The sequence below is a fragment of the Delphinus delphis genome, chromosome 19 (assembly GCF_949987515.2).
Source record: "Delphinus delphis chromosome 19, mDelDel1.2, whole genome shotgun sequence".
Taxonomy (NCBI): Eukaryota; Metazoa; Chordata; class Mammalia; order Artiodactyla; family Delphinidae; genus Delphinus; species Delphinus delphis.
This window is the reverse complement of record NC_082701.1, coordinates 26623421-26635500: the sequence shown is the minus strand read 5'-3', so window position 1 is coordinate 26635500 and position 12080 is coordinate 26623421. Positions and strand designations below refer to the sequence as shown.

At 41.9% G+C, this 12080-nt stretch overlaps 1 protein-coding gene across 3 annotated transcripts in view; it reads left to right on the top strand.

Annotated features, from left to right (window-relative positions):
* Positions 1 to 3221: 3221 nt before the first annotated feature.
* Positions 3222 to 12080, top strand: part of TADA2A (transcriptional adaptor 2A) — a 47805-nt gene continuing 38946 nt past the window's right edge. For all 3 annotated transcript variants that reach the window (XM_059996355.1, XM_059996354.1, XM_059996353.1), the window contains exons 1-2: positions 3222 to 3271; positions 5290 to 5417. Coding sequence is in view for 2 of the 3 variants with exons in the window: in XM_059996354.1 (XP_059852337.1) it covers positions 5393 to 5417 (25 nt within the window). In the remaining variant the exon portion in view is untranslated. The remainder of the gene's footprint in view (positions 3272 to 5289; positions 5418 to 12080) is intronic.

Genomic DNA, 12080 nt, shown 5'->3' with positions numbered 1-12080 from the left:
AGAGTTTAAAGGGGAGGAAGTTGAAACCTAGAAGGCATGGCTAGACTTTTAGACTTTTTGTTTTTATCTATTTGTATACCAAGGGGATTCCCTGGTGGCGCAGTGGTTAAGAATCCGCCTGCCAATGCAGGGGACATGGGTTCGATTCCCTGGTCTGGGAAGATCCCACATGTTGCAGAGCAAGTAAGCCCGTGCACCACAACTACTGAGCCTGCGCTCTAGAGCCCGCGAGCCACAACTACTGAGCCCACGTGCCACAACTACTGAAGTCCGCATGCCTAGAGCCCATGCTCCACAACAAGAGAAGCCACCGCAATGAGAAGCCCACGCACAAGGAAGAGTAGCCTCCGCTCGCCGCAACTGGAGAAAGCCCACACACAGCAACGAAGACCCAACGCAGCCAAAATTAAATTAATTTAAAAAATAAATTAATTAAAAAAATTTTTTTAATTTAAAAGTATTTGTATACCAAACTACAAAGAGCCACTTCAGATACAGGAAAAATAAATATTAGATGAGGTAAAGTTTATAAAGTCTTTCAGTACTCAGGACATAGCAAGTAACTAGAAATGGCAGATAGTCATTTCCACTAGGAGGAAGGCTCAGAAACTGCACTTCTGGTTCTAACCACAGCAGCTAAGCAGCTCAAGGGGAGCCTGTGGGGATATTTGGAGACAATCAATGGCAGACACATTACAGAGCCTGGACAGCTCTTTTCCTTGCCTGAGTGACTTCATCCATACCTTTGCCTTTACCTGCTCATTTTGCAAATATTTGTCCAGGATGCACTTCTGTCCAGGCACTGAGGTTACAAAGAAGACACACAATCAAAGAAACAATTCTAATATGGTTATAGCATTTTAGCCCTGGCCTCTCTGAGCTCTAAATTCATTTATGTCATTTCACTCAGATTGCAAAACAGATATCTGAGACAGACCTTTCATTTCTCCTCCAAATTTGCCTGATGCCACCACACTGCTGAAGGCAAAAACCCAGAAAAACACTGCCTTAATCACTGTTACCCTTACCCTCACGGTGCATTTTCATTTCTCCACATCTTTCTTAAGCACAATGAATGACTAAATGGGGGCTTAGAATTCTAATGAGGGCCTAACATCAATTGAAGAGGAAGGGTAATTTCCAGATGAATGCTGTGTTTTTAATGAATAGATCCCAGTATTATGTGGGACTGTTTTTCCACAACAGTACAACACTGATGACTCATATTCAGTTTGTTGACAATCGTGATGTCCAGATCTGGATATATGCCCTAGCCAGACTCAAAAACTTTCAGTTTAGATGAGAAAGACATGAAGATAAGTCCTAAAGGTTTGAACCCATTTTCTGTTTGCGGAGGTGAAGGTGTTGTAAAGGTGTAGCTGAAACATCAATGTTCATAAACTACCTGTTGAACAACTGCTGGACGATCAATGATTTAAAGGCCAATTTTTATGTTTCTACTATCTATTCACACAACTGCCAGAGTGATCCTTTTAAAACAAATCTGATTATTCCTTTGTTCTCAACCCTTCCATGGTATTCTATCACATTCTAATAAAATCTAAAGTCCCACATGGCTTACCAGATACACAATCTGGCTTCTGCCTGTTATCCAACTTATTGCTTTAATTTGCTGTGCTCCAGCCTCACTGCTCTCCTTGCTTCTTCTCCAACATGCCAAGCAGTCAGGGCTATTTTAATTGCCATTTCTTTTCTCCTGGAACGATTTCTCTCTAGAAATCCACACAGCTGCCTCCCTCATTTAATGATTAGATTTCTGCTTACAATTAAGAGGACTTCCTTGTCTACCCCATCTAATAAAGCATCCCCTTTCTCCTAATTTTTTAAAAAACTTGCCACATTACTGGGCATTAGCTATTATTTAGTAATATATTATGTGTATTGCTTAATGTCAATCTCCCCCCTTATTATGAGACAGAGACTTTGTTTTGTTCACAGCTGAATTCCCAGCACCTAGAACATTCTTCTCATCAAATATTTGATAAACGAATAGATTTTCAGAATACATCAAATGTAAAACTATTCTAAATTTATTGACATGAAGCATAGAAAAATATCTAGAAGAATGTATAGCAAAATGTTAACTATCATGGTGGGAGCTGGTTTTCACATATTTTTGCTCATGCAAACATTCTAACTTTTTTTTTTTTTTAGTATGAACTTGTATGACTCAGAGACTAAAAAATGAGTAAAGAGGCCACACAGGCATAAAGTGTAAATGAATTCTATAAGAGGTTGAGCAAATTTATGAAAAACTTCTAAATAGATGTATTAGCATGATGGTTAAGCTAAACTACTGTTTGAATCCCCTTCCCCAACACGGTCTAGCAGTGTGATCCCAAGTTGTTCACAAGGCAGAGTCTAAAGGTTTTCACCTGTCAAATGGGGACAATAATAATTGTCTACCCCATAAGGTGGTCTTTGAAGATGAAACGGGACCATGTATGTAACCCCCTTTGTACAATGCCTGGCATGCAGAAAATACTCGACAAATGGCAGCTATTATAATAGTTAGTAGTAACAAGAGATGTTGGGACATACCTAGCCCTCAAGATTGACATCAGAGTGGACCACCACATCCTCTCATCATTGCGCCTCAGTCTGGGCCCCTGAAGCCCAAAGAGGAGATGGTTCTTTCCAAAGAAGATAATTTCGACGTTCCAGAAGCATCTGAATCAAACGTACCCTGTGAACCCTTAAACCTTTCAGGCAGTCTGGTTAATCCATGAGCAGCACTGCAAGACCCGGCTTCGAAAGGCGACCACCGCTCGCCGTCCTTGGGCCCAGTCCCTTAGCCTTGATTTTGTTCAAGGCTGCAACAGAGGTGAGGGGTGGGAATGTTAGAAAACACAAAAGCGGGGCAGTACCGGCCCGCTCCAGCTCACCGCACTCTAGAGCGGCTCAAACGGCACCACGCACCGGCAAGCCTGCGGCAACCAGCAACGCGCCCCCAGGGAAAAATGATTACTGGTCCTACTCAAAACTCAGACAAGCTGCTCAAAGGCCCACCCTCCAAGGCCTCTGCTAGAGGCCAGACGCTAGCGCACGGGTAGGGAAGGGTCGGGGACGGAGGGAGGGGCAGCCGTTGATGAGCCGCACGCTGCAAGGCCGCGACGGCCGGGGCGGGGACTGGGCGGAGGCGGCGAGCGCGCGGCCCGCTCGCGCCTGCGCCGCGCGGGAGCGAGCACGCAAGCCCAGGGCGCGCGCGCTGCTGGCGTTTCCTTGGCGCGGAGGAGGGGAACGAAGTGAGGTGAGGCACGAGGCGCTGCGGGCGGGCGGCGGCGGGGCGCGAGCCCCAGTCTCGGGACAAGGGGGAGGCAGGGATCGTGAGGTGCGGCGGGGTTGGCGGCGGACTGCGGGCCCCGGCGGCGTCGGCGGCGAGGGGGGCGAGGGGGGCGAGGGGGGCGAGGGGGGCGGGCCACGCCGCGCCGTGGGGGAGGGCGGCGTGGGGCGGGCCTGAGCCCTGGGGCCCCGCCCCGCCGCTGCCTGACGCGCCCCGCCCCCTGGGCGGCCCCGCTGGGTCCCAGCCTGGCTCTTCCTGGCTCTGCTGCAAGGGAACGCGAAATCCCGTTCTTAGCTGACGTTACCCCTTGTTTTCAAGAAGGCCTTCCAAGTAGATATTTCAGGTCAGTTTTAGAGGTGAGGTGGTCTGAGGCTCCAGTAGGTAACTTCTTGGAATTTGGCAGATGTTAATGTGGAACTAGCATCCATCCTTTCATGGATGTTAGCGTCAGAAATGTCTCTTGTGTGAAGAAAGAGGAAAAAAGAAGATTCCGCTTATTGCAATATTGCGCTTACAACGTGGAGTGTTTGAGACTGTATACATCCTTTACTTGACCATCTCTACTAACCTCTGTTGAAGTGACTAACTGTAAGACATTGTGCAAGTGACAGTCTTTCAGAGGTTCCTTTCCCTTCTTAAAAAAGCAGCATGCCTCAGAAGGTTGTAAGGATTCAGAGACAATCCACATACAGTGATACTACAGTGCCTGGCATATGAAAAATATTCAGTAAATGTTGGCCATTATTTCATTATTGAGTGCATAATACCCCTTACTAAGCGCATTTTCTTCAAACTCATTTTCCTGGGACCAGAGCAGAGGGGTAACCACTCCAGTTCATTCCTGGAAAAGACAAGTTCATTGACAGTTTTATGTGAGTGTCCCATACAGTTAACGATGAATTATTCCCCAAGCTAAAACTATCAGGTGAAAGAAGTCACTGCAGGAGAACTAATGATGAACTAACCTTTTTGTAGAATTAACATTTATATGTCCATTACATTTGTGTTTATTGAGTTCTTTCCTCTTGGCACTGTGCTTGGTGCTTTAAGACATACAAATTTGTATTGATGTAGTCCCTGCTTTCATTTAGTCTAGAAATGGGGAAAATATGCATTCAGAAGTGATTCTCACAAAGTGGAATGTGAAAAATGCCAAAAAAAGAGATAGATAAAAAGATATGGGAGTATAGAGGGAGGGGGGATGTTTTCATGACTTCGTGTGAAATATGAGTTCATTTATGTCTTCAAAAAGATAACTTTGTATATAGTACATACCTATTAAATAGCTGTTCAAAGAATAAATTAGTGAACAAAATGTACGTTGTAATAGATAGGATTCCTTAGTTTTCTAGTAATAGACGTTCATTCAGATTAAAGTATTACTGGAACGATAGAGAAATGAGAAAAAACAAACAAACAAACCTACACCATTGGGCTACCCTTGGGGATGGGGATCTCAAGAGCCAGATCTCTTGGACCAGATTCTTTGGCTAGTGAATGAGCTCTAACCTGCCCTCTGTCCTTGGATACCTTACTCAAGATTCAGCTTTCGGTAAGAACAGATCTGGTTGCTTTAGCTGCTGTGGGGCTGGGGGGTGGAGTATTGGGATTCGTAACCCCACGAAAGCCATATGAAAGTCAGTTTCCCAAAGGAAGGAGGGCTAAGGAGAAAAGTGAGGCCTGGCAGAGAAAATCAGTTGTTGTTTATTAGAGATATGTAGCCTTTGTAGAGGGCTTACTATGGGCCTGGCGCTATGGTACATTATCTATGTGGATTTTGATATTTAATCTTCAGCAACTCTAGAAGGTAGATATGATTGTATCATCCATTTTACAGAGGAGGGAACAAGCTTGTAGAGATAAACAAATTTGCTTAGCCTTACAAAGCTAGGATGTGGTACAGTTGAGTAAGTTACATTATGTTCTCTTTATCTTGTCCCTTTAAAGTATTTCCTCATCCATGTGCCACTTTTGTTTGTTTATAGGGGGGGTCGTCAGCTTTGGTGTCTGTGTTGGCCAGTTCTGAAATCTCCTTGAAGGAGCCCTGCATTGAGGAAGATCAAAGCAGCAGTCTTTGCCAACTGGGGAATGGACCGTTTGAGTTCCTTTAGCAGTAAGTACCATGGGAACAAGTCCCAGGTGAATATTAATAGCAAACTGAAGTGGAAGTTGATCAAAGAAGAAAAATAAGCACTTTGAAGATGAAGCCATGTGAATCTGATCCTAAAGGAATGAGTATCAAATCAGAATAAAATCAACCACTACTACTGAACACATGATACAAAACTGAGCACATGACACTCAAGGTCTTATAAGAAAATTAAGCTCAGGTGGACCATTCATAATACGATTAACCCGTAGTTCGACTTAAAAAAGCAGTTGAATTTCTCTTTAGAATCAATAACATATTTCAGGCGCCTTGGTAAGAACTAATGTGAGTGGTAGAATAAAGGAAATGCTCCTGCCCCTGCTTTCTTGGCACTTGTATTCTAAGAGTAAACTATAGTACAGTAATAGTGCAGAGATTTATGGCGTACATGTGAAGTAAATCCAGGCAGCCACAACTATGGAGGAAAAAATACACTTTTTCTTTTCTTCTGAAGATAAGAGATTTGGCAGAAATAGAAATCCATTGTTAGATGTTAGTAGTGTCCCAATGAGAAGAATCAGAAAGTCACTTTGGGGGTGTATCCTCCTCAGCAGTTTCTTTCTTCCTCCCTCCCTCCCTCCCTCCCTCCCTCCCTTCCTCCCTTCCTCCCTTCCTCCCTTCCTTCCTTCCTTCCATTTACTTATTTTGCTTTTGGCTACTCCAGGTCTTAGTTGCAGCATGTGGGACCTTTTAGTTGTGGGACGCGGACTCTTTGCTGTGGCATGCATGTGCGGGATCTAGTTCCCTGACCAGGGATTGAACCCGGGCCCCCTGCATTGGGAGCACCGAGTCTTACCCACTGGACCACTAGGGAAGTCCCTCAGCAGTTTCTTAAAGGGGCTCTAATTTACTCTCTCATCAGACTCCCTATATATATTTAGGACAGAATGGAGTCTTCCAATACATCTAGTTCAGATCTTTCATTTTTCACACAGAGAAAGAGCCTAAATGAATTATCCCCATGCTGGGAGTATAAACTGAAACCACTCTCTCCCCCTTATCAAAATAATTAAAAATTTTTTAAAAAGTGTTTTTTTTTAATATTTTTAAGCTAAACTTTAAAATTTTTATTTGGAAACAATTTCAAACAGGAAAGTTGGAAGAATAAGAATAGTACAAAGAATATCCATACACCTTTTGTAAACCTTTTACTCTATTTTCATAGTTCTCTATCTATAAATATACATATTTATTCACATATATATGTATTTATAAGTAGATATACATACCCGATATTTTTTTTTCAGAATCATTTGAGGGCTTAGGGACATACATCGTGGCCCCTAAGTACTTTAGTGTTTATTTCCTGAGACTAGGGATATTCTCTTCTAACTTCAGTACATTCTAGCCTCAGTAGAGTTGCCAACTTTAGTAAGTATAACACTGATAAAATACTTTTATCCAACCTGCCGTCTGTATTGCAGTTTTGTCAGCTGACTCAATAATGTCCTTGACGATGTTTTTTTTCCTTCCCATACAGGATACAGTCAGGGTTCAGGTCTTGCATTAAGTTGCTGTGTCTCTTTAGCCTCCTTTAAACTGAAACATGTCCACAGCCTTTGTCTTTAGTGATTGACACTTTTGAAGAATACAGCCCCTTTCTCCCCTTTTTAAAACTAGAGGTGTCTCATTTTGGGTTTGTCTGGTCTTGGTCTTGCTGTGTTCCTCATTAGCGATGTTAATTTTGAAAACCCAGTCAACGGGGGCTTCCTTGGTGGCGCAGTGGTTGAGAGTCCGCCTGCCGATGCAGGGGACACGGGTTCATGCCCCGGTCTGGGAAGATCCCACATGCCGCGGAGCGGCTGGGCCCGTGAGTCATGGCTGCTGAGCCTGTGCGTCCGGAGCCTGTGCTCCGCAACGGGAGAGACCAGAACAGTGAGAGGCCCGCATACCGCAAAAAAAAAAAAAAGAAAACCCAGTCAAGGTGTGCATTTGAGTTCTTCACTGTTTAATGTCTATTTTTTCTCTTGGGTCTAATAAGCAACCCATAAGGAGACACTTTCAGGCCATAAAATATCCTGTTCCTCATCAGAATTTCTCCCTAGTTAGCATCCATTGATGATTTTTGCCTGATCCAGTCTTTACTACGACGGTCGCAAAATGATTTTTCCCCCTGCATCCAGGACTCTCCATATTTACTAGTTAGCATTTAGCATTCTACTATAATCAAGAGACCTCCTGTTTCACTTATTTATTATAAGTATGCATGCATGAATTCCTTTATTTTCAGTGGTTTATAATTCATTATCATACTTACTTTGGTTCTCAGATTGTCCTAATTTGAACACTGTGAGCCCCTTCAAGCCGGCTCTTGCAACCTTGTGACGTGCCCCGTCGCTTTTTTGAGCATCTCCTTACTTTTTGGCATGGCTACATGTTCGAGGTGCATCTTCTACCTCCCATGCCCCAGCCCTAGAATCAGCCACTTCTCTGAGGAGCCCTTGGTCCTTTTAGAAAGGAGTGACATTAGAGACCAAGATATGGCCATTGCTTATTTCTACTAGAGTATCTTGGCATCTGGGCCTTTTTGGCCCACAGCGCTGGGAAATACATGGTAGGTATACACTACGTACATATATACCAGCATATGTACATAGTTGCATATACATGCGTATATCCATAGATGCACTTTCTTAGAAATCATGAGTTCACACTGATAACCTCCAGTTCACCTTCCTAGGCCCTTTTTTTGTCCCCCCACCCCCACCACGTTCCTTGTTTGTGTGTCCTTTCCTCAGTGAAAACCCTGGCTCCCAGCATTAGCACGATTATTCATTTGCTCAGTCTTTTAATACATCCAGAATTATTTCAGAATTGCTTGGTGCATACCACTACATAACACAGACCCACTTCAACAAGTTCAGGATTTGTTTGCAATTCTCTGCATCACCCAAGACTGAAGGTCTGTTGTTAAATGTTTATAAGTTACTTGGATTGGTTCTTTTTTTTCCCCTCCTCATTGTGGTTGTGATATTCCTTTGAAATACTTTTTGGTTCATCTGTTCGTTCTGCTTTCAGTTTTCCCTTCCCATATTTAGTGGTTTAATTTTCTAATTTGTAGAACATAAGTATGCTTCCAAAAGTCAAAGCTATGCAAAAAGGTATATTTGGAGAATTGTTGCTCCTTCCTGGGTCTCTTCCACTCCTTTCCATTCCCCCTCCTTCAACCCTTCGTAGGTATTGTTTTCTAATTTATCTGTCCTTTATTTCTTTTTGCAAAGACAGACGTGTATATGTTTTTGCTTTTGTTTTCCCTAATTTTTTCCTGAAAAGGTAGCATACTATGTATGCTCTTTTGCACCTTGTTTTTTTCACTTAATAGTATCTCCTGGAAATACGATGCTGCTTTATAGAGATTGTTATTTTTATTTATTTATATATATTTTTTGCGGTACACGGGCCTCTCACTGTTGTGGCCTCTCCCGTTGCGGAGCACAGGCTGCGGACGCGCAGGCTCAGCGGCCATGGCTCACGGGCCCAGCCGCTCCGCGGCACGTGGGATCTTCCTGGACCGGGGCACGAACCCATGTCCCCTGCATCGGCAGGCGGACTCTCAACCACTGCGCCACCAGGGAAGCCTCCGAGATTGTTATTTTTTTATAGTTGCATAGTACTCGATTATGTGAACGTACCATAGTTTGTTCAACTACTGTCTAGTGCTTGGACATCAAAGTAGTATTTGCAGTTATAAATAATGTTCTAATGTATAACCTTATACTGTTGGAGGTGTATATTCAGGGTAAATTCCTAGAAGTGGGATTTCTAGGTCCAAAGATAAATGGATGCATTTATTTAGATAGTGCTAAATTCCCTTCTATAGAAGTTGTGCCATTTTGCATTCCCGTCAGCAATATATGAGGTTGCCTATTTCCCCACAGTCTTCTTAAGAAAGTATATTATCAAGCTTTTGAATTTTTGCCAATCTGATGGGTAAGAACTTATATCTCAGTGTAGATTTCTCTTATTATGAGTGAAGTTGAATGTCTTTTCATGTTTAAGGTCCATTTTATCTCTCTCTTTTTTTCCCTAATTATCTCTTCGTGACTTTCACAGTAGGATTTTTGGTCTTTTATTTTCCTCTCAATTTTTAAAAGTTCTCTCTATATTAAAGATGTTAGCCCTTTATGATATGTTTACAAGTATTTTCTTCTAGTTTATTTGCTTTTTTAACTTTGCTTATGGTGTTCTTTGCCAAAAAAGAGCTTTTTGTTTGTTTTGTTTTGTCAAATTTATTACTCTTTTATTGCCTCTGAAGTTTGAATGATGGTAAAAAGTCTTTCCCTACTCTTAGGTTACAGAAAAGTTCTGGAATCCTTTGTGAAGGACACTTTGGCTATGTGTATCAGAAACCCTTTGTACACTCAACAGTTCTAGTTCTAGGAAAATAGAAATCCTGAGGAACAAAATGTGAACTGTTACGTGTACAGGAATGTTGATCTCAGCATTTTGTATAATAGTGAAAAATTGGAAACAACTTAAATATCCACCAATAGGAAACTGGTTAGATTAGTGGTTCTCAGTCTTATGAGACCCAGTGATTTCTTTTTATAATGTTTTTAAAGCCCCTTTTACTATTTGGAAATGAAATACATAGATAATATAACATAACTATGCCCATGATTTCAAAGAAATAAAAACAATGCCCTAGGACTTCCCTGGTGGCACAGTGGTTAAGAAATCTGCCTGCGAATGCAGGAGACATGGGTTCAATTCCTGGTCCGGGAAGATCTCACATGCCATGGAGCAACTAAGCCCGTGCACCACAACTACTGAGCCTGTGCTGTAAGCCCGTGAGCCACAACCACTGAAGCCCGAGCGCCTAGAGCCTGTGCTCCGCAACAAGAGAAGCCATCTCAATGAGAAACCCGCACACCACAACAAAGAGTATTCCCCACTCGCCGCAACGAGAGAAAGCCTGTGCACAGCAATGAAGGCCCAACACAGCCAAAAATAATTAAATTAAGTAATTAAAAAATAATAATATTGCCCTAACTATACTATAAAAGATAAATAAAAGAGAAGTGATTTGTAATAAATAATGTAATTTAATAATATGTATCAATATGTTTAGACATTACAGTGGAAAACATAATGCCTTTAGTCAGATGCTTGTACCCGTAAGTCAAATCACTGTGCATATTACAACTACAAATGCACAGTGATTCACGTGTGTTGTATTGGTGACTCAAATACCACAAGCTTGAATAACTCTTAGTAAAGTTCTGAATAAAACAAGGTAGAATCTCCTCTTGACGTAATGCAGTTGCCTTCCTGGAAAATTCAATACATATTAAAACTGTCAAAAACATTTTGTTGTATTTAGTATGGAATTATGTTCCAGGTCATGTCATTATGAGCAAGTTTTCACCTACTTGAATGTCTGGTGGGACATTTGAAAGTTGTGCAGGAGACTGGCCAATTCTTTGTTGTGTAGGAATATCTTGAGTGTTGAAGGATATCTAGCATCCCTGATCCCAGCCTGCTAAGTGCCAGTAGTGCTCCCTAGTCATTGTGGCAACAAAAAAGCATCTCCTCAGATTTCCATAATGCCTTCCTAGGAGGCAGTTGAAAACCATTAGGTTAGATTAAATAGATATAATGGACTATTATTCATCCATTAAAAAGAGTGAGGAAGATCTATGTGTACCATCATGAAAGATGTTGACAATATATTATCAAGTGAAAAAACAGGCTATAAAATGTGTGGTATCCCACTTTTGTTAAAATATACACACATGTACATAGAAGAAAGGCTGGAAATCAGAATGTTAATAGAGGATGACATACTTTATACTTCTTATTGTCTAAAATTTTTGAAACTATAAATTGAACTTTTACAAAATAATTATCTTTTTTTAACATCTTTATTGGAGTATAATTGCTTTACAGTGGTATGTTAGTTTCTGCTTTATAACAAAGTGGATCAGCTGTACATACACATATATTCCCCATATCTCCTCCTTCTTGTGTCTCCCTCCCATCCTCCCTATCCCACCCCTCTAGGTGGTCACAAAGCACTGAGCTGATCTCCCTGTGCTATGCAGCTGCTTCCCACTAGCTAGCTATTTTACATTTGGTAGTGTATATATGTCCATATTACTCTCTCACTTCGTCCCACCTTACCCTTCCCCCTCCCTGTGTCCTCAAGTCCATCCTCTACGTCTGCATCTTTATTCCTGTCCTGCCCTTAGGTTCTTCAGAACCTTTTTTTTTTTTTTTTTTTAGATTCTATATGTGTTAGCATACGGTATTTTTCTCTTTCTGACTTAGTTCACTCTGTATGACAGACTCTAGGTCCATCCACCTCACTACAAATAACTCAATTTCATTTCTTTTTATGGCTGAGTAATATTCCATTGTATATATGTGCCACATCTTCTTTATCCATTGAACTGTTGATGGACACTTAGGTTGCTTCCATGCCCTGGCTATTGTAAGGAGAGCTGCAGTGAACATTGTGGTACATGACTCTTCTTGAATTATGGTTTTCTCAGGGTATATGCCCAGTAGTGGGATTGCTGGGCCCTATGGTAGTTATATATTTAGTTTTTTCAGGAACCTCCATAGTGTTCCCCATAGTGGCTATATCAATTTACATTCCCACCAACAGTGCAGGAGGGTTCCCTT